We start from the raw sequence: 23,906 nt of genomic DNA on the forward strand, positions 1-23,906 counted from the left end.
TCAATCAATGCCAAAGTATTCTTCCTTGTATATACAGAAAGAGAAAATTCATATATATATATATTTAAAAAAACCCTCAAAATATTTCTGAACTATTTTATAAATAGCTAAAATCCAAGAAGGTAAAAGTCTCTACTTTCTTGTGTCATTTGCAACATATTCACTTGTGTATATAAATGAGGAAAGAGAATTTTACCTATTTTACATTTTATAAGAAAAAGTAAAATTTATAAGAAAAAGTAAAATTCTTATCTCCTTGTGTTTGTGTTCTAGATTTCTGAACTGAACTCGCAATCTGAAGAATTCGAGATGCAAATAAGTGGACCCTTCTGAGAGTGAAAAGAATTATAAAAGTAAGTCACGTCCACCAATGTAGATCAGAACTACCAGAAGGAAAAAAATGGCCCCTATTACTAAATAATCAAAAATCTTCAGAGCAGTGTGTTTATTCTACTGAATAAATACTATTATTAGTGCTTATAGAATCAAAATAGGATGGTAAATCTTCCCACATCAGATTTTCTTGTCCATCTTTTTGCTATTAGGATGTAAATGGTTGAACACTGTCACTCCTCTAGATACAATGCTAACCTTTTTTTCCAAAAGTTACTCTCTTCAAAATTTTTTTTGTATTTAAGAAAAGCTAAAAGTAATTAGCATAAACCAATTATTTATCTCTTTGATGATGTAAAAGGCATTTGGCCATATTGTTGAAAATGAATCCCTTGTGATGCTGTAATCTTCATAACTTCTCCATTTAGAGTATCGTCTTCAATTATTGTTATCAGTCCCTCAGCAATTATTGATGGGCTGGGAAAAAAAAAAGTTCTTATTTCAGAGTCATGTTGTAATAGAACACATGAAAAAGACAGGTAGAGAAACTAAATGCAAATCTATATATCCTGAAAATTAAACAAATTGGTATTTGAACAAATTTATTTTCAAGAAAAGCAGAGGTGGTACAAGTGTTTCAGAAGTGAAATTCAGTCTCTTCAATCAGAACATAAAATGCAAAGCAGCAACCTTACAAATCATCATTTGTTTGCTCTAGTTACTGATAAATCCCTGTGGACATCCAGCTGCCACTGGGCTTCCTATCAAGGTTTTTTCTGTCAGGGCAATGGACAAAATTGTGCAATCCTTACACAATCCCCTGCAGCTCTTTGCTGCTGATTTATCCTGTTTCTGTAGCAGGACTGACATATGAGTTAGCGCAAGGAGAATTTCATCATGTTTACTTTGCTGTGGTCACTAGGTGCAATATATTTCACGTATGAAAATGTATTGGTGAAACAACACAGTCATACAGCATTAATTGCACAGCACTTTTGATAGACTTGTATCTAAGGCAGCATTTCCCTTTTAATTTTGCTGAAAGTACTATTGTGTGTGCCTGTTCCTCATTAACAAAGAGCAGAAAACCACTGTAACTACTTACTCCATCACACCATAGAACTGCATCATATTTTTGATCTCATCCTTGTATGAATAATATTGTCCCATATTCTCCTCTTTATCTATTGACTGAAGAATTGGTGTGTTGACAAATCCTGGACAAATGGTGTTGAGTCTCACACCGTAGTTTTCCATACTAGCAGCTAACTAGAATAGAGAAAGAGTTAGGCATTCATAATCAACATTTTAAAATGCTATTGTGGAAATAATTTTTCAGAGAATGGGATTAACCACTAAGTACTTTTCAGCCTTGCCGAGTAAGCAGATTTTTTTACTACTGATTATTTTGTTTCAACAACTAAGTTGAAAGCACATTTCCTCTAGTCGAGGTACTAGATTACTAGAAAAATACTGTTTTGCTGAGAGAACAATTCTACAAGAAATCAACAATCGTCTTTCTGTGTAGCTAGTTTGTTGTGGGTTTTTTTTGTGGTTTTTTTGTGTGTTTTTTTTTTACTAATATTTTTGTGATTAGTGCTCTTGGCATATGATTAACCATATTCTAGGGTGATGATATAACTCTCATAAGCAAAACCAAGTAAAAAAAAATCTTCCACCAAATGTGTGTGTCTAATCTTATAAGAGCTTTCTTATTAAAAGAATACTATCCAAAATCAAATCAAGATTTAACTCTTAAGATTCTATTCACCTCCTTCATGTCAACATAAATAGGATTTGGTCTCTACCCCTACAACTGCAATGCTAAACCTTTCCAGCTGCCGTATTGTCCCTGCCAAGGGATGAATCTAACACTGAGCATCTCCACAGAAAGATCCCTGTGAACTCCAGGAAACAGGCAAAATTCAGGAACATGATGAAAGCAAGCAGCACAAATTTTTCTGGGAATGGTAGGACCACTCATTTGTGGTGCGATGAATGCGCGTGTGCAGCAAGGAAGTCTGATCAGCATCCAGGCATACATCGAACGCTGGATGAACTTTCTTAGCGCTGGCACAGTACTCATGAACTGATACACTGAAGAATAACCGTAACTGTTCAACACTGAATTCTATTTATTTTCACATTTAACAGGAATCCTTTCTGGTGTTATGTAAATCACATGTGATTTTCATGATGTGACAGCCTGTCCTTTTGGTCTGAAGAAGAAAAGAAATTGAAATCCTAAATGTTTTGTATCCCAACCTGCCCAATGTTAGGCTATACTGCCTTTCCTGTTAAATGCAGTGATTCACTATGTTTATTACTCTTTTTCTCCATGGTACTCTCATGTTCCATAGAGACAGCATTTCGTCTAGTTTTCTAGCAGGCCCTTTATATTTGAACTTAGATGGTTATGTTTATCTTATGCCATAATAATAACTGGTACTGTTTTCAAAAACACATGCTGTGGTTAGTATGTTATATGCAACACTTATCCATACTAATCTGTTCAGGTTAATCTGAAAAAGAAGTTATTTCGGTGGGAGTATAAAATACGGATAAGCTATCTAAATTATTGTTTCATGTGCTATATTTTGGAAATTAATTGGAAATCGTATATGAGTAGACTGTCTTTAGCCATGGCCTATGAAATGTAATCATGTTTACTCCCTTCATGTTATTTTATCATACTGCTTGTTCAACTTAACTAGAAATTTTTGAAGTCAAAGGCTAAGACTTAATATATGGTCATATAACATCTGACATGTCCCATCCCTAATGTGTTATATTTCATTTTCAGTATATTAAGAGTTGGGAAGAAGAAAATGGTACACATTTTTGTGTTCTAGTCACTTTTTGTCCACTTTAACATCTGTTAATTATAAAAAATTCATCAACCTGACCAACAAACAAGGAAACCAAAATGTTAAAGGGCTGGGATGGAGTTATGAAAAATATTTTTAAAGCTTGGATGAAGATTTGACTTTTGGGCTCCTCCCACTGTCCTTAAATTACTTTTCAGTGTCTTTCTTCCATGCTCCCAAAATCTCAAATCAGTCATAAACGCACACATGCCTTACATATTCCATCTTTGGATTCCTTTTGTGAAAGGAGAGAACCTCAGCTGCTTCAGACGCTTTGTTTTCTTTAAGAATATTAGTTCCAGTTGTATGACAATACAGAGGGAACACAAGAAACTTAGCATGTTCCCAAGGAGTTGCTGATAGCATTGTTGAAAACACATACTTACTGCTATTGACCGTGTGAATCCAATTACACCATGCTTTGTAGCACAGTACACAGGTTGGAATGCAGCAGGCATGAGTCCTTTAAAATAAAAAGGTAGCTGAATAAAGATGTTGGGTATTCCTATTTATTATTTATTTAAGTACACATATAAGCCTATAGTGTAAAAAGTGATGGATTTATAGAGATACAACAGAATAGATAAGTAAAACTTTGAAAATTATGTTTTTTAATTTAGCAGGCTGGGAAAAGATAAGAGATGGATAAAAATATGAGGAAGGAAAAGAAGAGTAATAAAATAGTGTAACTGTTAAAAGGAAAAGTTGTATCTGTGAAGTATCACTTAAAATGGAGGACAGGATCGCACAAAATCACTCAAGGATGAGATTTTTGAGCTGCCTTCTAAGAATCTGCAAAGTTTTTTTTTTAAAGAAAGTATATAAAGTATGCAAAGTATTTCAGATAAACTTTGATTGCCAGCACCCTGACTGCTGACATGTAAACTGGGCACCTGCAAACACTTACAGTGATTTTCAGGGAGGAGGCGAGGGAAAAGGTAAGGCAAATGGCAAAAATCCATTTTGATCTCTGTAACTGATTTAATATTACCCTTGTAATACCTCTGACTTAAATCGCTCACTTATGCTGCTTCTGTGGAATAGCAACAAAATTAATCCTTAGATAAAACTTTTCCCCTAGACCTTACATGAGAGGTAAGAACCTGTGTGCTGCGCAGCTGACTGAAGCACAGTCAGCCAGTACATCTGCCCGAGCGATTTTGTTACTACTTATTTGTTTGACAGTGTCTTTACTATCATAACAGATACACACTCTTCTACGCAGCAGTTTTTGCTCTAAGGAGCAACTCTAAACAAAGTAATTCAGACTTGATATGCCATCTGAGGCATTGTAAAATTTATTTTACTTGCAATACTACTGCTCTAATATTTCACAGGCGATTAGCTTTTTTTTTTAAAGAGATTAAAATGAGTAGGGAAGCTGTTTTGCAATAAGCAAAGGAGAAAAGCATGGAGAAGTGAATGCGGAATCTCAATGCAGAGAAAGTATAGAAGTGAGTAAACATTGTGAATGGAATGATAAGATGAAAACCTCAGATAGGGAGCAGAAAAAAATTGAAACAGAGATGTGGAGAGGGAAGTTTTTTGAAGCATCTTCTAGGCTGAATTAGATTGACTGAAAAGGATTTAATGGTATAGTACCTCCTACAGTGGAATGTTCTGGAATGAAAAACCAGAAGATTTTCAGAAGCAAACAGGAGGGAGAGGTAACAATCCTGGATAATATAATTGCTACCTCCTGTAAGGAAAAGGAGAAGCAAAATAAAAATTCACTGCTAACATTGTGAACCTTTATGGTGGCAGTGGGAAAGCATACAATCATTATTTATAGTAGAGACAGAACAGAGGATTTGGAGAAAAAATAAAAACTTAATTCTAGTAAGACTGAGTTGGATGGCAAAAAGCTGGTTAAGAGGAGCTGACAGACTGTGAGTGTATATACATTTCTGCCCATTATGCCAACAATTTCCATTGTACAATGACAGTTGAACTGGACACATAGATGCTGTAGTTCCACCTGACAGGATTTTGTGAATAGCAAATAGGATAAAATTTGTGTTCCTGAATGTAATATTGTAAAACTGGGTACTGGTTTTGACATATCACTGTTTGATTCTAATGGAAGTCATCCAAATTAATATCTGATATAGTTTTTCATTCTTCTTAGTTCATAGCTTTAAGTGATGTAATCAAGAAAGGGTGTGATTTATCTCAGTGAAGATGAAGAATGCACTACTCAGCTTTAAGTATGGATTTGCCAGAAAAATTTCATATTCTAGAGACTTGCATGGGCTCTTTGCTTTGGAATCCATTTTGTCTGAAGGAAAAACTTCCTAAGATGGCACAAAGCTGTGTTTACAATCTTGAGAGTTTCAAGGTTTTATCTTGATTTAAATGCTACATTGGGGACCCAGTGAAAACAACACTGTTCTGAGCACTGTTCAGTGGTGGGAAATGAAGAACTTAAGCTAGCTGCTGGTGGTTTTCTTAAGCTTGCATTTATCTGCTTAGCTTAGATTAATGTGTTATGGTCCTGGCTGAGAACTTGCTTTATGACAAATGGCTTTTGTGTTGTTTCCTGTGGGTTGTGATCTCAACACAGGCTTAATATTTGTCTGTTTGGTGACGTTTGATGATCATCGCTATTCTTCAAGTAAGTGGGAACTTTTGAATATTGGCACATTATAAATATTATGATACACTTTTTAAACAAACCCACAAAACAAAATGAAACAACTCTTGAGTGGTTTTATGTTTTACTACTGGGAAACGCAGAGGAGGAATTCAGAGTTCATTTTATTATTTATTATTTTTTAAACACAGTAAGACGAATTGCATGTTACTTCAGAGGGAAGAGAAAGAAAGTCAAGAAATAAACAAAGGAAGGGTACAGCTCACAGTAATGAAGTGAAATAAGGTTCAAAGACTTATTTAAATGTCAAAAGACAGCAGGAGTAACTAGGCAGAAAGGGAGCAACAAATAACTCTTTTTTCTTTTTTCCCAAAATCATAACACTAAACCCATTTTTTTTTACTAGCTCAAATTATTATTTTTGCTGAACTGAAGAACCAATAAGAAATCAACTCACTTTCATCCAAAGCAGCAACAATGAAGACTAGTCCTAGCACTCTTCACCCAAAATGATGACGGTCCTGTCTCGCTCTTGTTTCTGAGCTCAGTACTCAGAACCACAGTGTGGCATTTCCATTTCTGAGCCACTTCTCTGCCCTGGGAAGAGCTGAATCTCTGTCTGTTAGCGCTGTGACCTAGGGACTCTACTGGCAAGTTTTTTTGGGATGAACTGCTGTGTGTCACAGCCTGCTCTGGCTGAGTATTTGTTCAGCTAGTCATCAAAGATGAGTTCATAGCATGTTAATTAGGGCATTCATTTATTAGAAAATCTGGTTTCTTTTTGCTACTTTCATGAATATTTAAGTACCTTATGCAAAGTGGAATGGCAGTAAAGCAGATGAGAACAACGTGCACAAAATGACAGGGAAGGAAGGGGGGAGCGTTCAAATAGATAGTGATGGGGCAGTATGTCCCTGGAAAGTGGTACATGTGGGTTTCAAGTCTCTCTTAGCAAGGGGAGGCAACTGCCTAGATTTTCCTCTCTTGGCATGTTGCTGCATCACTGAACTGTTACATGAAAAGAGGACTTCTCCCTTCATATGATCTTCAGGAACTAGTTGCTGAGTTGCAAATGGTTTCATGATGACTGAAGGTGCTCTTTGGTTTACCAAAAAACACTCAGGCAGACGAGCAAGAATCTTGTGTGCCAGCGTTAGGTGTGCTCTTTTTTTATTTCTCTCAGAGACAGCTCTTGCCCTTGGTTATACTCTAATACCCTTGTAGTTACAGTGTCAAGATTTGAACAAGTGTCTTTCTCTGAATAAGAGTTACTAGCTTTTAGATGACCTCTGCCTTCAGTTTGCTTGCTCCATGGGTGCACGGTTAGGCAGCAGGAGATAAATGTAATTTCTGTTTGATAGTATTATAAGGTTTTGCTAATGATTGGAAGAGCATACTTGATATTTGGGCCATATTTGGCCTGGAGGATAGAGAACCATAGTCTGTTTTCTAACAGCTAATAGCTATTGATCTCATGGAGGCTTTGGGTTAATCAGAAAGCATCTCTTCTACGCTATGATTTTGCAGTGATTAAACTGTATTCCCAGTTATACTTTAGACAAATATATTCACTGTTACAACTTTTAAATATGCCATTATAATATTAAAATGTTATCTCACTAATGTGATAATCACAGTATTGTGTGACATCCTAAAATTCTAAATTTTTCATTGTTTATGAAAGATTTGTGAAAATGCTGGAAGGTAAGTTTTGGCAAACAGACAGAACCTATTTAAAAGAAAAACAAGATTTTGATTTTTCTATGTGCTGGAAAATGTTGTCTAAGAAATTTGTTTTCCTTTCTTTATTAGGTTTATTTTACAAAATATATTTGTTAAAGGCTATTGCAAAACACAGAATATATATAAATAACATCACAAGATTTAACCATATTTATTTAAATTTAACATCTTTCCAAATGATATTACAGAAATCTCCTTTATTACCCTTAGGCAAAAGTCTGGATAAAGAATATGGAAGATACTTACAGTGTTCTTTGAAGGCCAAAGCTTATTCTGAAGAAGTGGATATCTAACTAGAGAAATGAACTAGGGGCATGATGGTCCTACAGGGTGATGAGAGACTTGATTAATGGGATTTATATAATACCATGTTCTTAAGAATAGGGATGGGTACAAGATCACATTTATGACGTCAGTTATACTACTGTGATCTGTGTCAAAACAGAGGAAATACAGAAATCCTAACAAAAAATCTAATTTCTAGGAAATGCAATTTCTAGGAAAATTTTTAACAGTGAACTGGTCTCAGGGGAATAGTTTCTAAATTTTCTAACGTCATTCATGTAGGTCTGCTCAGCACCCTCCTTTTTACAAAAGGGAGGTGCTGGAAAGTTCCATGATGCTAAACTGAAGGTCCTGGTTCTATAGTCATTTACACATTTACTCCACTGTATCACTGTGATAAATTCTTGCCTTTACTCAATAATGTTAAAAATATACTTAGCCATGTTATATATATATAGTATATATATAGTATAGCAGCAGGTCTTAAAGAAGTCTGTTTGCTGTGAGGGGAACATTAAGTATTTCTTCTGGCAGAAGCTTTCTACAGAAGGACAAACTAGCTACCTGTGGAGTGCTTGAAGTTGAGTGCAATCAAACAGCTGAGATGACTGTACAACCGAAAAAAGGTATCCAGATACACTACACATGGAACAACCTCTTAATAAACTATCACAGTCTTATGCTAAGCCTTTTACTACTTTTTAAGCCCTCTATGAAACTTTGATTTGTTTTTTTACCTGCTAGAATCCAGACAGGTACAAATTCAGTTGTATGAAATGCCTTCGTGAAAGTATAAAAGCTATCAGAACAAATATGCATGCATAAACATGAATTCCTTTCCCCATTACAGACTAAAAATGTTCAGGTACCAGGCACCAAAAGGTAAGAGATGATACTAAATTAAATCATGTAAATAATCTCAGGGATTAAATTTTGTTTTTTATGCTTTTTCTGTTGCTTGTAACTATTCTGTTAAACAAAATTAAAATGAACTTGTGTAGCTTTTTACAGAAGAAATTTCAGAGCATTTTACTCTTTGTATTTGAAATTAATTTTATTACAATGCAAAAACCTGCAGTCATTGGCATTATATTTTATGGGGCCAATCTGGCAGTAAAACATGTTTCTCACTATCTCGGTTGTTTAGTGTCATTGTTTCCTCTTGATTTGAATGCACAAATGCCACAAAATTAAGAAAGTTTTAGAGCTTTGAGACACAGAGGGGTTGGGAGTTGGGTGCTTGCTGTGTGTGCTCGTGTATTTCTCTCTGTTGCTTATGTAGTCCTGTCTAAGAAAGGAAGACTCAATACTGGAAGGACAGGGTGGAAGCTCTGGCTTTCATCCATCTGAATTAACATTTTAAGCATCCATTTCATAGGAAGCATTTAAGTATTTCTGTGGGTGTTTGGAAATATAGAACAGTAAGGCCTGATTCTGTCTCTAGTTCAAAGCATTGGCAGAATTCCTATGGTGAAGAACTGGAAACTAATTAACGTGTAAAGCAAATATTATTAAATGTTATGTAAGCACTAAGTATGACTTCTTGCTGCTCAGCAAGACACAAGAATATTTTCTGTCTGCAGAATGTATCTATCTGATGAAATCTTATGGAGAAGTTGGACAGCAGGGGTCAAAACCACTCAAAAGTTTAATGTTCAACAGAAGCTAGCTCTGAGAAAAGAAAATGCTTGAAGTGAATGTTAAGCAAGCCAATGGCAGTTTGCCTTTTCTATATGGAATAAGCTGCAGGACTTAGACCTTCAGACTGGAAAAGAGAATAAGTGACAAAGCACAAATAGTAGTAAATAGATAAACAATAAAAATTAGGATATGTCGGCTTTTATAATGTGTTCTCTTATGACCTTGTGTTGTGACAGCAAACATTTACTAAATGTGAGCCATTTAAAAGCAAACAAAAACCACTTTGTTTTTGACAGATACCTACAATCCTTATGGGACAATGTTAATGTTAAAAAAATAAGTGAATGCAAATTTTAATCAAGTAATTAAAAAGACAACTTAAAAGCTCTTAACAATCTGAGAACAGCCAGGCTGTTAGATCTTAAATTAATTTCATGTTCATTTGAGACTACTTAGAAAAGCTAATAAACTACTTGCTCCCTCTGCCCTTTCTTCAACACTGCACGGGCATGAAGACTTCCGTGAAAATGTTTAATCTTTCACTTGTGTTGATGAACTCTTGTACTGTAACAGCAGTTTCCTTCGGGTTAATTTAGTTCCAGTACAACGTCTGTTTGAGCCAACAGAGATAAACTTACTGGCATCAGGAGGCGATGTGTGAGGCAGCATTGCACATGTTGAGTTACAGGTACATGGAGGCATTTGCTAAAGAACCCGTCACTCTTATGGCAGATGTGCGTGTATTAACTCAGATCCTCAAGATCCACGTGCACTATGTCAGTAGGCTGAACTGGACTTCTCATCACAAAAGCCAAGCTTTACAGGAAAATTTAGTTAGAACAGTCACACTTATGCACAATCAGGAACTATGGTCAGATGTAATTCCTCATCAGGAACATACCTGATTTTCATTGATGAAACACATAAGAAGAGCCCAGAATAAATTGCTGTAATTTGGTATTCTGCATGAATACTAAAGAAAGCACTAACAATCCAAGAATAAGTCTATGGATTATTTTTCCCAGACAGTATGAGAGCATCAAGAGACAACAAACTCTTCAAACAGACAAGAGAGAATGCAAGTATTTTCCCATGATTTTTTTCAAGAAGGGTCTCAGGTGCCATAATTCTCTGTTTACTGTTTTCCCTCCAGTTGTGCATTTTACTGTGAGCCCAGACACTGCAGGACTGAGCGTATCTACAGGAAAGGGTGCAGAATTCTGCCTCACAGCTGAACAGCACTAACCCTGACAGACTTAGAAACCATAAACCTCTCTTTTTATGCCAATAAATGGAAATATAGTTGCAGCATAGAAAAGTAGTGAGCAAAGAATGTGCTCGCTTAAGCTCAGTGAAATATAAATGTTGGTTTTATGGTTTCTCAGGCAAAGGTGGATCACATCTGAGAGGACTTAGAACGTAGAATTAGTATGTGACAATTTTCTTTAATAAAGTAGGTACAGTAAATCTTGAATATTCCTACAGCCATGCTCCTATGGACCTGAACAGGGGGCCCACTACTACTTCCTCTCTTGCTATGAAAAAAAACCCACCTGATTTTCTGTATTTGACACCTGATAAATATAATATAAAAAATAATCACATTTAAAATAGCCCTGATGCATTAGACTTTGTTTTTTATACAGTGTGGTGTACATTGTCTTTTTTAATTGAGTAGTATCAATGAATAATGCTGAATAAGCACTCAGTAATGAATTGAGACTAGTTAGATTTTCCTCAATGTGTGGCAGTACTGAAACTTGAAAAAACCACTTTTTACGTCATGCTGAAAATTTTTAAATATGAGACCAATAGATTAGGAAAATTACTAAATTTTTCACTGAACTGAGTTTAAGAAAGCAAATGAAAATTGTGATCCTTTGATATTACTTCTCTTGCTATGATGAAAACCAGAAAAAAATAGAAATAAACAAGGAAGAGTGTAAGGAAGAAGAAAAAGTGTGACTGATCAGTATGATTCCTTTATTTTAAAAACAAACTAGGACGTAGAAAATGTTTATACCAAAAATATTCTCACCTGCCAAGGATGAGATATTAATAATTACTCCTCCATCACCTCCATTTCCTTTTCTCATGTATTCTAGGCCGAGGTAGGTTCCTCTAATCACAGATGTCTGATATAGGGGGGAAAGGGATAATTATAATCAAAATATGTTTCTTTTCTGCTCCTAAACCCTGAAACTTGCTTTTATTGTGGTGCCTAGTACCTGTATTATTTTACTAGTCATCTTATTTATGCTTTGAAGTTTCTAAACACAGAAGATACTCTACAGTAACGTAACTCAGTAATTTTAGAAGCACAATTGCAATGGATGAAAATAACAGTTTAATTATTTTGCTTAAGATATCAATAATCAAACTAAAATGTTACAACGTGAAATAAGAGCTGTGAAGAAAATAAGGAATAAGTAAATAACTTTTTATTTACTTGTAATGCATGCTTTTATGTAAGGACATAAGTGGTAGGTGAACTGATCCAAATCCCAGTGTTTCTGTTGAGACACACTGCCCTACTCTATAAAAAATGGACAAACTGAATCTGAAAATAGCACTATCACTTATAATTGCGTTTGGGTTAAGGCATGAGAAATTTATACTTTTTAGGGTTATGTGATACATTTCTGCTCTCAGGAATTTGTATTCTTTTCTGACTGAAGTTATTGGAGTTTCACCATTGTTCTCAAATGAAAGTTAGTGTAAACAGACAAATACAGGTAATACAACAAGCATTCTAAGAGATGTGAAATTTTGTTAGTGTATTAGCTGCAGCATGTGGGTTTTTTAGATTTTTTTTTGAGAAAAAAACTTTGAGGAAGAAAATTATACTGAGATTTGTATAATTTTGTTTCCTTGAGATCTGTTCTTGAATTTCTACTGGGATTCCTCTCACCAGACTTCAGACATTTAAACTGCGATGCCTGAAGATACACCAAGCCTGGGTTTATCAGCTCCCCAAATGTACTAAGAGTTTCTCCCAGTGAGTCACTTTACCTAAGTTTTTGTAGTATATAAGTTAACAAGATAGTATGTATAATACAGTATGTACTTTTTAAAGCTATAAAAGAAAAGCAGTAGATAACACTCCTAGCAGAAAATACTAATTTTATTTAAATGTTGCTATATTGCTGTGTTAGTGATGAGTTTCATAATTATTTACTGAGTGTTTAGATCTCCCTGTTATCAGTTCACATTTGGTTTACAATTTCTACTTACAATCAACAAATGCATTGAGTCAGTTTAATTTTTATGGAAATATTATTTCAAGTTGTAAATGAGAACTCGATATTTTATTACTGTTTAGTGTTATTTATTTGATCCAAATAAATAGAGAGATTTTCAAAAGATTAAGTGGCCCTACAAATATTTCCACATCTGTGCATAATTATTTCACTGATTTTTTTGACCAGGGAAGTTCTACAGAATTGCGAATCATGGGGACTTAAGGGTGGGTGATGTTTTTTTATACATATGTATGAGAGACTGTATGTAAGGCAATTTAGAAAGCAAGGGGTTAATGCTGTCTGTGGAGAGCAGGTGCAGGTCCTGTCATGCCCTGGAGCAGTAGCTCAGCCTGCTGAGCAGAAAAAGAGAATTCCACTTAGGATGATTAGAGAGAATAAATCAGTGGGAGAAGGAGGTAACTTGGGGCTCGTTGAGGATTTTTCTATTCCTCCAGCCTTCTCATTCAAAGAGATAATAGAGCTAGATGAGTCCTTCACCAAACTACAATTATAAGACAAGTGGGTAGCTTGACTCTCCTGTCAAAATCACAATACTACTCTCTTTTTCTCTCTAGAATCCATTAACTTAGCACTTCTTCAGGTGGCTGGAGAAGCCTTCTCCTTTATGTAGATATTGTGAGAGGTTGTCTTCAAAATAAATGCAGACCTTCATTTGGATATTATCCTTACACTTGCTGTTATCCTTTTAAAAAATCTTTTCCTGGAGTGTGGCTGATCTCGAGTGACGTGGCTATTTCTGATGTTTGGGCTGATAACATCCTGGAGATAAACTTTGAGCCAAATGTACAGGATGAAAAACACCTAGCTGTCTGCATGCTCAGCAGATAACACTAGGTAAAAGGCGCTGTGTGACAGAACTCCAATTCTCTTGCTAGAATTCCTCTCTTTCCAGAAGAGAAAGTCCTCAACAGTTCTTCAAGGAAGAACAGCTGTGGCCAAAGTAACTGTAGTACAAAAGTCACACCATGTGTGCTTAGAAGTCTTAATGCCACCTTCCAGCTGAGCCTGGAGATCCACCTGTGTTGATAAAGTGAAGCTAGGTCTCATATATCCGGGTGCTAAACACTCAAGTAAGAAAGAAGTTTCCTAAAGAAGAGTGGCATGTTGGGGTTTGGTTTTGTTACGAAATCCATCTCTGCAAGCACATAAATCATAGCCTCAGGCCTCTTCTCACACAAAATGCAACCTTGGATTCCTGTTTGCTGGCGTCAAAATACTTAGTCTGAATTCTAGAAGAATTCTCAGCTATTACTTCACTATACCATGAAACACACAATAGAAAGTAAGACAGGTAAAGAATGAGTTTTTGCAGCCTGGTTTCTTGGGTTTGGGATATGATGATAAATGTCTGTAATTTGCCTTTCAAGAAACAGAAAGAAACTAAAGGTATCTTCAGATTGTGTAGTTTTGCATGTGTAGTTTTAGAATAACAATTAAATCCCATGCTCTTAACCAACAATAATTTCATAGTTTGCAATAGAAGTTCTGGGAAGCATAAATCTAAAATTACCTAATTAAAAAACCAATCTGACTTATTTCAAGATCAAAATATGCTGGGAGACGTAAATTTGTACAAGAAAGCACACTGCATTTTAGAGTTGAATTTTTGTAAAATTCCTTTGTTTACAACTGCATTTAGTTGCATGTATGGTGTCCATGAACATGTCAAGAACAAAGAGTAGGAAAGTAGTCAAATTTGCAATTAAATGCAGGTAAAGTGAAAATTGGGACAGCTGACTCTCACCTAGCTTGTTTGCTCCTAGTTACTGAAAACTAGTATTGCTAAAATCAGAAAACAATCTAAACGGTTGTCCTCCTAGCTGTTGAAAAAATGTAATCTTAGTGATACCGATGTTTGTTTTCTTCCCAAAATACGGTATTTTACTACAACACATCATGAAGATGAATCATCAAGGTGCAGTGCAGGTCTGAGTGTGCTCCCAAGAGAAGCAACTTTACTCTTCAACTGCCAGGAGAAACTTTAGGATTCTATTCAATGAAGTTATAATGGTGAGTATGGGAATATCTCCTAGTTTTAACTTCCATAAATTACAGATTTCAATTAGAGAGCAGGCATTCTGAAGCACAATACAAAAATAAACCCAAAACTTAGTATCTGACAGCATAGTAAACCTTGCAAAATAATTTTGCAAATACTGAAAACATTTTAAAGTTTAACAAATCATTAAATGGCAATTTAAACATTAGTGTCAAAATAAGAAAAAAATAAGTAATTCTCAACATTTCTATATATCCTATGGCTGTATAGTTTTAATTGTTTTGTTCTACAGGAAATCATATTTTGAAACTCTGATTCTAATGAAACTCCAAGTCATCAATGGGCATTAGGAACCAATGTTAGCCAATATTGTACAATGTTCTTGTATTCCAACATTGCACATGTAATTTTCATACTCTATGTTTCATTTTAACTTCTGATGGTGCCGAGAGCATCACTAGTCACCCTCCTTTGCAAGTGACAACTGCTTTGAAAATGATTTAGTACACAGTGGCTTTTTTCTAGTGTTTCAGGTGTTCCAACTGACAGTTTCTTATGCTTATTTAATAAGGTTTCCCTTGCCACCTCTTGTCTGATACTTCTGCTGTCTCCTTATGCATGCTGCCATTTTATGTTGAGAAAGTCTATCTGTGGTCCTTCAGTGCTGAAGATAACTGTTTATCAAGGTGCTAAGGCAGTATGATCCTTTGAGAGAACAGAATGGCAATTAGTAATCCGTCCTAACATTTTCTGTAGGTTTCTGAACTAACCTAGTTCAGTGCTGGGGATACCGAACAAAAAACAACTGAGAGCGCCATTGACTTGTGGTTTCATAAAGCAGGTTAGCACAGAGCTGGAATTTGACCCAAGATCATTTGACTTTCATACTGTGATGTTGTAAATTGATGGCTATCTATAAGGAAACATTTCAAAGTACTTTATGAACTGTGTGAGACGAACGTCAAAAGTCTGAAACAAGGTGCTGATAGTGATATCCATGGAAAATTTTAGCATTTTTCTGCTGGATGGGGAGGTGGGACTGATTTTGTCTTTAATGTAGATTTTCTAGGAAGCAGACAGGTTGCAGCAAGCATGCAAGTCCCTTGGCATTCCTTTGTACAGGTTATTTTAATTGCTATACGAAATGGAATTGCAGGCTCCTGAGTTTGTATTTCCAGCTCAAACTGTGGAAAACAAGCAGCCTAAGGTGGGAGAGGCAAAATGGAGAAAGGAATGAGCAGTAGGATTTGATCCTATGCTAGAAATCAGTAGCTTTTGTACAATGTGGCAGTAAAACACTATGTTTTATTTTTTTACTGTGTATTTTTCTTTACTTTTTTTCTCCCCATGCATTCCTGAAGGACACAGGAATAGTATTACATTTTGAGTACCTGTGCTTGAGCAGTTAGTTCTTAGTTCAAAGAAATTAGCTTTTCATTGTACTTCAACACTGGTTGTTGTAAACATACATTGAAACTATAAGCTAGGAAGTTCATTGACTTACTGTGCAATTAGGGTAGGTTTATATCCTCCCTAGTGCAATATGAACAGCAAAAATAATTATAATTACAGGCTTTTTTATGCACTTGGAGGACTGGCTCTTGTGTCATTGATTTCAAGGTAAGTGGTACTTTTTTTTTTTTTTTGTGGCCACATCTCTCTATACACTTAGTCCTCTGCCTGACTAACTAAGTCATTGAACAACAGAATTAGTGTATTTCTGGTTTTCTTAAAATGCAGACTTGGTAAACTAGTTACTTATGCCTTTTTGTCTTCTAGAGATAGTAGTTTGTTTTGCTTTGTATCTATGTTGGTAGTGTTAAGAGGCAGAGTTTTTAGGCAAGTTATGGCCCACAATTTAAAATTTTGCCAGAATAATGTATTAGAAAGTGTAAAATCATCACATAAACAGAAGATAATTGTGTTTTTGCTGTCAAATGCTTTCATAAGTTTATTTAATTTCATTTGATGAATTAGGTTAAATATTCCTCAAAATAATTTGTTAGCATAAGAAAACAGTAAGATAGCCAAAGTTCTTCTGTACTTTTGGTTCAGGAATATTTAATGTGTAACCATATGTAATACCAGTACTGCCGCATTTAACTGTATACTGCAACCTATGCCAGTTTTCACAAATCTGACAAAAGTATAAGAAAGGAACCTTCAAGTAAATTTTGGAGTTGTCTTAGTATAGCATGTCCTAAGTGCATTTGTAAGGAGAAATGTAATTATAGCAGCCACTACAATTACAGTGGTTTCAGAAAGACTACATCAGCAACACAAGATAAAATTAGGGAAACTTCTTAGAATGGTACATCGTGTTTGACTAAAAATATATGTTCAAGGCTTGTAAGAATGTAGGCATTTCTCCTTCTTTAGGGAGTCAAAGAGAAAAAAGATTATAAAATTTCTAGATTCTTTAGGCATATTATGTAACTGAATGCAAGAAACACTGTTCCTGTCATGCTGGAGGACTGCAGGTAGGACTCTTGACAAGAATGTACGTGTCATACCTCCTTGTGCTGTTCTGTGCCTAAGTACGTGTGCTGAAGAGGGACTGTTAAAACTACACTGGTAATATCCATTTAAAATGGAATTCCGGTATGACTGCCAAGATTTTTTTTTTTTTTAATGCACCGTAATAACAAGAGTGTACATTCGCATGGGTCTAAGTGGTTGAGACTGCCATTGATCAAGCCAACACTATCAGCATTTGGAGTTTGGAGGTGAAGAATGGATGGCATTGCTGAAATACTTAACTAAAGAAATTAATAGAAATATTAATAAAGTAACAAAGAAGTGGATGCTGTTTAGCAGAAAATGTAGCAAAATCGTGGAAAGCATTGCAACAGAAATCTCTTTTTAGCAGTTGATACTCTTTTTCCCCCCCATCTTTATCAAGCTGTCTTTTCTTGCTCTTGGGACACTGTAAAAGATACAAGTAGGAATTGTGGGTTTTTTTCCTCCTTTGGCTTCCAAATTAAGTCCCATTCTTTGAACCTGCTGCTTCTTTTCTGTTCCTCGTGTTTTCTCAAGAAGTGCTATCAGGGAACTTCCTCGCACTCCTTTAAAATTGTTCCTGAAGACCAACCAGTTCTGTGAATTGTTTTAGCTGTAAAGAACACACCCCATCTGTGTTTGTTCTGATTTATCTTGCTCTGTACTGCTCTAGTTTTGTACTTTGTACTTTAAACTGGGGCAGGGAGTATTTGTTGTATCGATATATAAATGATATCACTGAGATGAAGATTGGCATGTAGAGGTGTGTTTTTTTCCTTTTTTAAAATATGAAATATGTGCATAATGTGTACAAAAATGTGTGGCCATAGAAGTTATTCCTGTTCTTAGGGATCATACACAATATCCTTTAAGTGTCCTGCATCAGGAAAATAGAAACATTTTAAAAATCACGTATTTCATACATATTTTGCTCCTCTCTGTACAAGAAACAAAAAATATTTCATGAAACCAACCAATATAACATATTACATGCAGCAGCTGTTATTCTTCCATTGTTATAGTTAAAACCCCAAAAAGGACAAAATGTTATATCTTGATTTATGGAAGTTACAGTAATTAGATGGAAATGTACTATGGAAAAACCTAGTTAGTTGACTCTAGGTTAGACAGGGTAAGAGTATTCAACTCAAAAGATAAGTGATAGTATTTTTATATTAGAGTGGCCTTCATTTAGCTCACATGGCTGTACTGCTACTCCACTTGGCCATTTTAGATGTCTCTGCCTGCCGTTTGAAGCCCTTGGCATTGAAAAACTGTTCCAGTGTCACTTCATGTTAGGATATTCACCTAAACATTAAATATCTTCAAGGCTTACTGATCAGAAAAACCTTCATTTCTTTGAGCTAAATGTAAAGGTGTATTGCAGACAAATGTGTTTCTAAAATAGGCTTCAATTTTTCCACTTAGGACTAACTATCTGTGCTTGCGAATTTGACAGGTGGGAGGCTGCCTACAGTTACTTACATCCTGTGTTAAACCCACTGCAAAAATAAAGAGAAGTTATCTAGAACACAGATAAAGTCTTCTTTCAATTTCAAGGTATTTGTATTAATGGATGATGTTGCATAGCACGAAGGATATAACACTCCTGTTACTTCACAATATGAAATCTCCTGATGTTTAATTTAAAAGAGAGAGGAAGAAATATGTGTCGTTATATCTTAAAGAGGTTCTACAGAAAAGGCAAAGGAAATTGAGCAAATGTGTTTCTCCTGTTGTGGAAATTTTAATCTGTGGTCTCAACTCAGTCTCTTCTAAGAATAAACTGATTTGACCCTGGATAGTTATACAAGATCAAGAAAAAGTATTATAAAATCAAAGTGTGGGGTTGTTTTTTTTTTTTCCAAAATTTTCTATAACTTGTCTCGTACACAACTTATGTTACTTGTCCTGCATCTTTTTTGTTAGTTGGTTTTCATGGAGGCATTGGGATATAAAGACTCAGGTATTTCTGACAATATCAAACTTTTAATTTTCTTATGCTGAGCTTTCTTGTTGCCTTGACAAGCTCCAAATGACTGATTGGAGAAAACTCCACACTATGCTCTTCCAAGCTTCCTTTTGCTACTTTCTTTGCAGATCAAGATTATAATACTTTGTCATGTTTTGGTCATAGGGCTGACTTGCTGAATTACCAAGTTAGAACTTCACAGGTGGTAGAATACAAGCCGGTCAGAATTTTATTAACCTAGAAAGATAGTCTTTCATTTGGAACGTAGATCTCCTAGAAGTGTAGTCTAAATTAAAAAATTTTCAACTGAGAAACAGACATTTGTTTCACTTGATGAGACACCAGATAATGTCAAAGAACTAGTAATAGTCAGTTATTAAAATAAGTTTTACAGGCTTCTTGAATGTCCTAGGTTTCAGCAAGCAAGTGCTCAAGTTGTATGTTTTATTAGTGGCAACGGTGAAATGGCCTATATTAAAGCTCAGATTGTATGCTTGCTTCATCGATGAAGAAAATGTGGAGATCTCAGTTGAACATGTTTTCTTGTAATGTAAACAAATGTCAGCTTATTCTCTAATGCAGGCCAGCTGAGTCTCCAAGTATCTAAAACGTTCTAAAACGTTCATACAAACCAACTGGCCTCCTCTAGATGCAGTTCTGATTTGAGCACTGAATTGTTACTCCTACATGGGATTTCACTGGGTTTCATAGAAAAAGAACATTGTTTGGTGTTTGCCTGGGTGTTGTACATCTGAGTGTTGTACATGTTAAATAAACAAGTTAAGGGACCCACCACATGCATATTTATTGGTTAGTAGAGTTGTGGTTACATAGTTATTGTTTCAATAGCTGCACTTACCCATCCAGTAATTAATGTTCTATCATATGGCACAGGAATGTTAAGTGTATTTCAGCATTAAATACTAAAGTATGAGCACGTGAAAGGAAATAATGCTTACCAAGTTAATTTGTATAGTGCTTTCCCAGTCCTTCTCATTGTTCACGCCGGCATTATTAACCACAATATCCAGCCTTCCAAAATGTTCAATTACTTTTTTGAAAGCACCTATAGTAAGATCCAAGGGTGACATGTCTTAGCATTTATGGAAAGTAAGATATAAGAATAAAATGCATACAGTAATGTTTTACTAGTCTACCAAAACATCTTTACTATTTTCTTAACCTCTAATGAGCAACATGCAATTAAATTCTTTAACCCTTCAGCACTATTAAACATATTCAGTTAATCTGAAATACTTAAGATGCCATAGTCACCTTTTCAATCAGTTTTATAACACCTGCTAACAGGAACTAATTAAAGTCCTTAGCACCCATACCTTTTGTATTAGGTAGGATGTTTGGCACTCTAATTATATAAATTGAGCATTTATAACTTGATGTGTAGTGAATTCAAGATTTGACACCAATTATTTCAAATGTGGGAAAAAAAGGTCGTGTTCAGATCAATTTTCTTTGTTGACTCTGAATTTTACCTAAGAAGGCAATTTTTATTGAGTGATTATAACTAATATGAATCTTTCAAGTACAAATAATTCATCAGAGTTCTTGCACAAATTTTTCCATTTATGAATAAATTGTTATACATCCTACTTGTCAGGTAACTTTAATAATGTGTTTCTCAAATTCAAATATTCTTCCTTCTGTTGATGAAAATAGTGACCTATCTTCCAAAGAATTTCAAAATAAAGAGCTCAGAAACTTCCACAATGACATTGTGTTCTCCCAGGTGACAGCGTTCGAACTAAGATAAGAGATGTGTGTGTAAGAACATGATGGTGTCATAGTGATGAGCAGGCTCATCTAGGCTGGCCCTGCTTTGACACAGTGTAGTTGGATGAGATGACCTCCAGATGTTCATTCCAAACTAAGATTTTCCATGATTGCAGATGTAATTTGACATGCATATATTGCATGTTCATTTTTCCTACCAATTATTTTTCCTGGTCACTAAGTGTTTATTCTTATCTAAACCAAGATACTTCCCCCCCACACCCCGTTATTGCTTTGTTTGGTGGCTGGCAAAAAAAATCTAGAATGTTTCAGGTATACTGATATTATGCTTGATAGACCTTGATGAAAACACTTCACTAAAAGGTGATCTCAGAACCATCTTGATTTTCTGATCTTTAGTCTTTGGCTATTAGTTTCCATTAGGAGCATAGCAGCAGCTTTGGGACATCTTCCTTCTGCAGCACTTGCAAGGTTTTATAAAGTTGGGGGTTTTTTCTTGCACAAGATGGCCAGTATTGTTACAGCCTTTTTTTTTTTTTCCCCTGAATGCTGCAGGCCCACCGTAGTCATCATCTTGCCTTCAGAACAAGAACTGGGCAGCTGATGCGAAAGGTTTTATCTGTCCAACCTTATTGTGCAGATTTTTCTAATATTCTCATTCTGTACTAGAATATTTTAGTATTACTAAAGCCTCTATTTTTGGCTCTCTGTCAAGGGACACTATCTTTTTTTGCTTTTGTTATGTATACTGCCAATTCATTTTTATTTCTTAACTTAACTCTTTAATCACTTTTCATCTTTCCAATTCTGCATCAGCAGAGATAAATAAAAACCTTTGACTCTGTTAGGAGCTGAACTGATTATTTGACTTAGTTTCAATGGGTAAAATAAATACAATTTGGGTCCTCAATTAGCTTCCAAATTATGGAAACTGGCTCTCTGATTCCCTTTTAAGCCTTCTCTGAATAGCATCTCTCATTAACCTCATTCTTAATAGAATATTTTGCCTTCAAAAACCACCATGGATAATAGTAATTTTGCCAATTATTTATTTAATTAACACAGTCTTGACTAACTGTAGTTTTCTCGTTTACACTCTGAGAAAAGAGCCAAATGGTTTTCAGCTCTTTGCATGTCTATGTTAAAATGTACTAGGACTTGTCTCATACCTAAAGAGCTAAAGTTAAAATAAGAGGAACTTCATTCACGCATATGACCTTTAACATAAAAAGTACAGGACCTGATGCATCCACTAAGAACTTTAGGAGTGAAATTAATCTAAGTTAAGTACCAGCTTGCAATTACAAGTGTGAAAATAGGAAAATGAAGCAGTTAAAAAGCAAACAAACAAAAACCACAAACCCACTAAAAAACACCCCAGAAGCCCCAAAGGATTGTAGGACATGATTGAAAATTTTTGCTTAGTAACCTGTGGCAGGAATAATGCAGTATCAGAGGAGCACAAGCAGTGACCCCCCTCTTCTTGCTCTTGCTCCTTGTGAAAGCTCATTCTGATCCTACTCTGACTGCTCTTTTCCTACTAACTTGCTTCCAAAACCTTGCTTGCTGATCTATCCTGCTCACTCCAGCTGCCAGTGCACACCCTGTTGGTCCTGCACTAGCCTGGCACTAAAGAGAGTAAGAGTTATGGGAGAGAAAGCACACCGGGGTAACACCCATGCTGCAGCACATGCTATCCTACCCCTGGGATGCTTTTTTCTTGCACCAAGGCTACTCCTCTCACTCAGAGGAAAAGTCAACAATCAACCTAGCTGCTAAAAACTTTGCTAATTAGACCAAACAGCATCTCCCTTGCAGACAAGACAGTGTAAAGCTTTGGAATTAGGCATAGTTACATGAACTTGGAGCAGTGAACAATATTGCTGGATTCTGGACTAGCTGCAATGCTCTGTGAAAGATGAATGGATACACTCAACCAGTCCTCTTGAGGAAATGCCCAGTGAAGCACAGTGAATAAAAGCAGAACTAAAACTGTTCACATCTAGCCTGACAAAAATTAATCTGGGGAGAGGGCACTTTTAGTGATGTCAAAATCTCTGTCTGAGCCACTACTTATGAATGTATCATTGAATAATGAAACTTCGATGAAGTGATGTTCCTCTTATGAAATATCGTGAAGGGTACATCAACGTTATACGATACTCTGAGAACTCAGCAGGGAACACGATTTATTCACTAAGTGAAAACATAAGTTTAAATCATGCATGAAGGAAACTTCTTGCCGTTGCCTGCATCTGTGAAATGCGTGTGAAATGTTATCAGCTCGTATTAAACGCCACGGTAAGGCAGTGTGCCATTTTTTGCCAATTCTGCTTTCAGCTACAGCAGCCCATGTTGAAAGTAAGTGTGTTGTATGGAAAGAGCACTGCAACCCAGAGCAGAATTTATTACTCCTGTGATGAGGGAATGCAGCTTGGAGTCTGCACTGAAGCCTCATAAAAAGCAAGTCCATGCTTTAAAGTTTCAATATATTACTCATAAAATAACAATAACCTCCTGCAGAGGCTTTCATGCAAAAATATCACACACAGCACTCAATGGAAATGATTTCTTTGGCTTTTCTTTACGATGTGCCAAGCAACACAGGGAAATGCATGTGCGCTGGTAGTGGTATTTCACAGCTGCGGGTTCAGAAACAAATCCTTTTTGAGTCACTGTCAGAAGCGATTGGGAGTAGGCTGTTCTCCAGAAACCTTAATTGCACACTTATTGGGGCAGCAGCCGGGGCTTTTTCAGGTTGCTGCATGTAAAACCGGGAGAGCAGCGCTCACAGTTTCCTTCTTACCTTTCAGCTGCTCCGGATCCGTAACGTCGCACTGAATGAACACCGTCCTCTGCGCTTCAAACTGCTCGTCTAGGGCCGCCTTACTCTCCTGCCCGGCCTCCGAGTTGCGGTCCAGGAGGGCTACCTGAGCGGGGAGGGAGGCTCCTGAGCGCC

The 23,906-nt window shown here is 35.9% G+C and overlaps 1 protein-coding gene across 1 annotated transcript; it reads right to left on the minus strand.

Annotated features, from left to right (window-relative positions):
• Positions 1–671: 671 nt before the first annotated feature.
• Positions 672–23,886, minus strand: HPGD (hydroxyprostaglandin dehydrogenase 15-(NAD); the record flags this gene model as incomplete). Its single annotated transcript, XM_009870676.1, has 6 exons — positions 672–810; positions 1,439–1,602; positions 3,587–3,663; positions 11,501–11,597; positions 20,155–20,261; positions 23,754–23,886. Coding segments are annotated over 6 exons (717 nt in total), but the record flags the coding sequence as incomplete, so codon positions are not given.
• Between the last annotated feature and the right edge of the window lie 20 nt (positions 23,887–23,906).

Source organism: Apaloderma vittatum, unplaced genomic scaffold (genome assembly GCF_000703405.1).
Source record: "Apaloderma vittatum isolate BGI_N311 unplaced genomic scaffold, ASM70340v1 scaffold40145, whole genome shotgun sequence".
Classification (NCBI taxonomy): Eukaryota; Metazoa; Chordata; class Aves; order Trogoniformes; family Trogonidae; genus Apaloderma; species Apaloderma vittatum.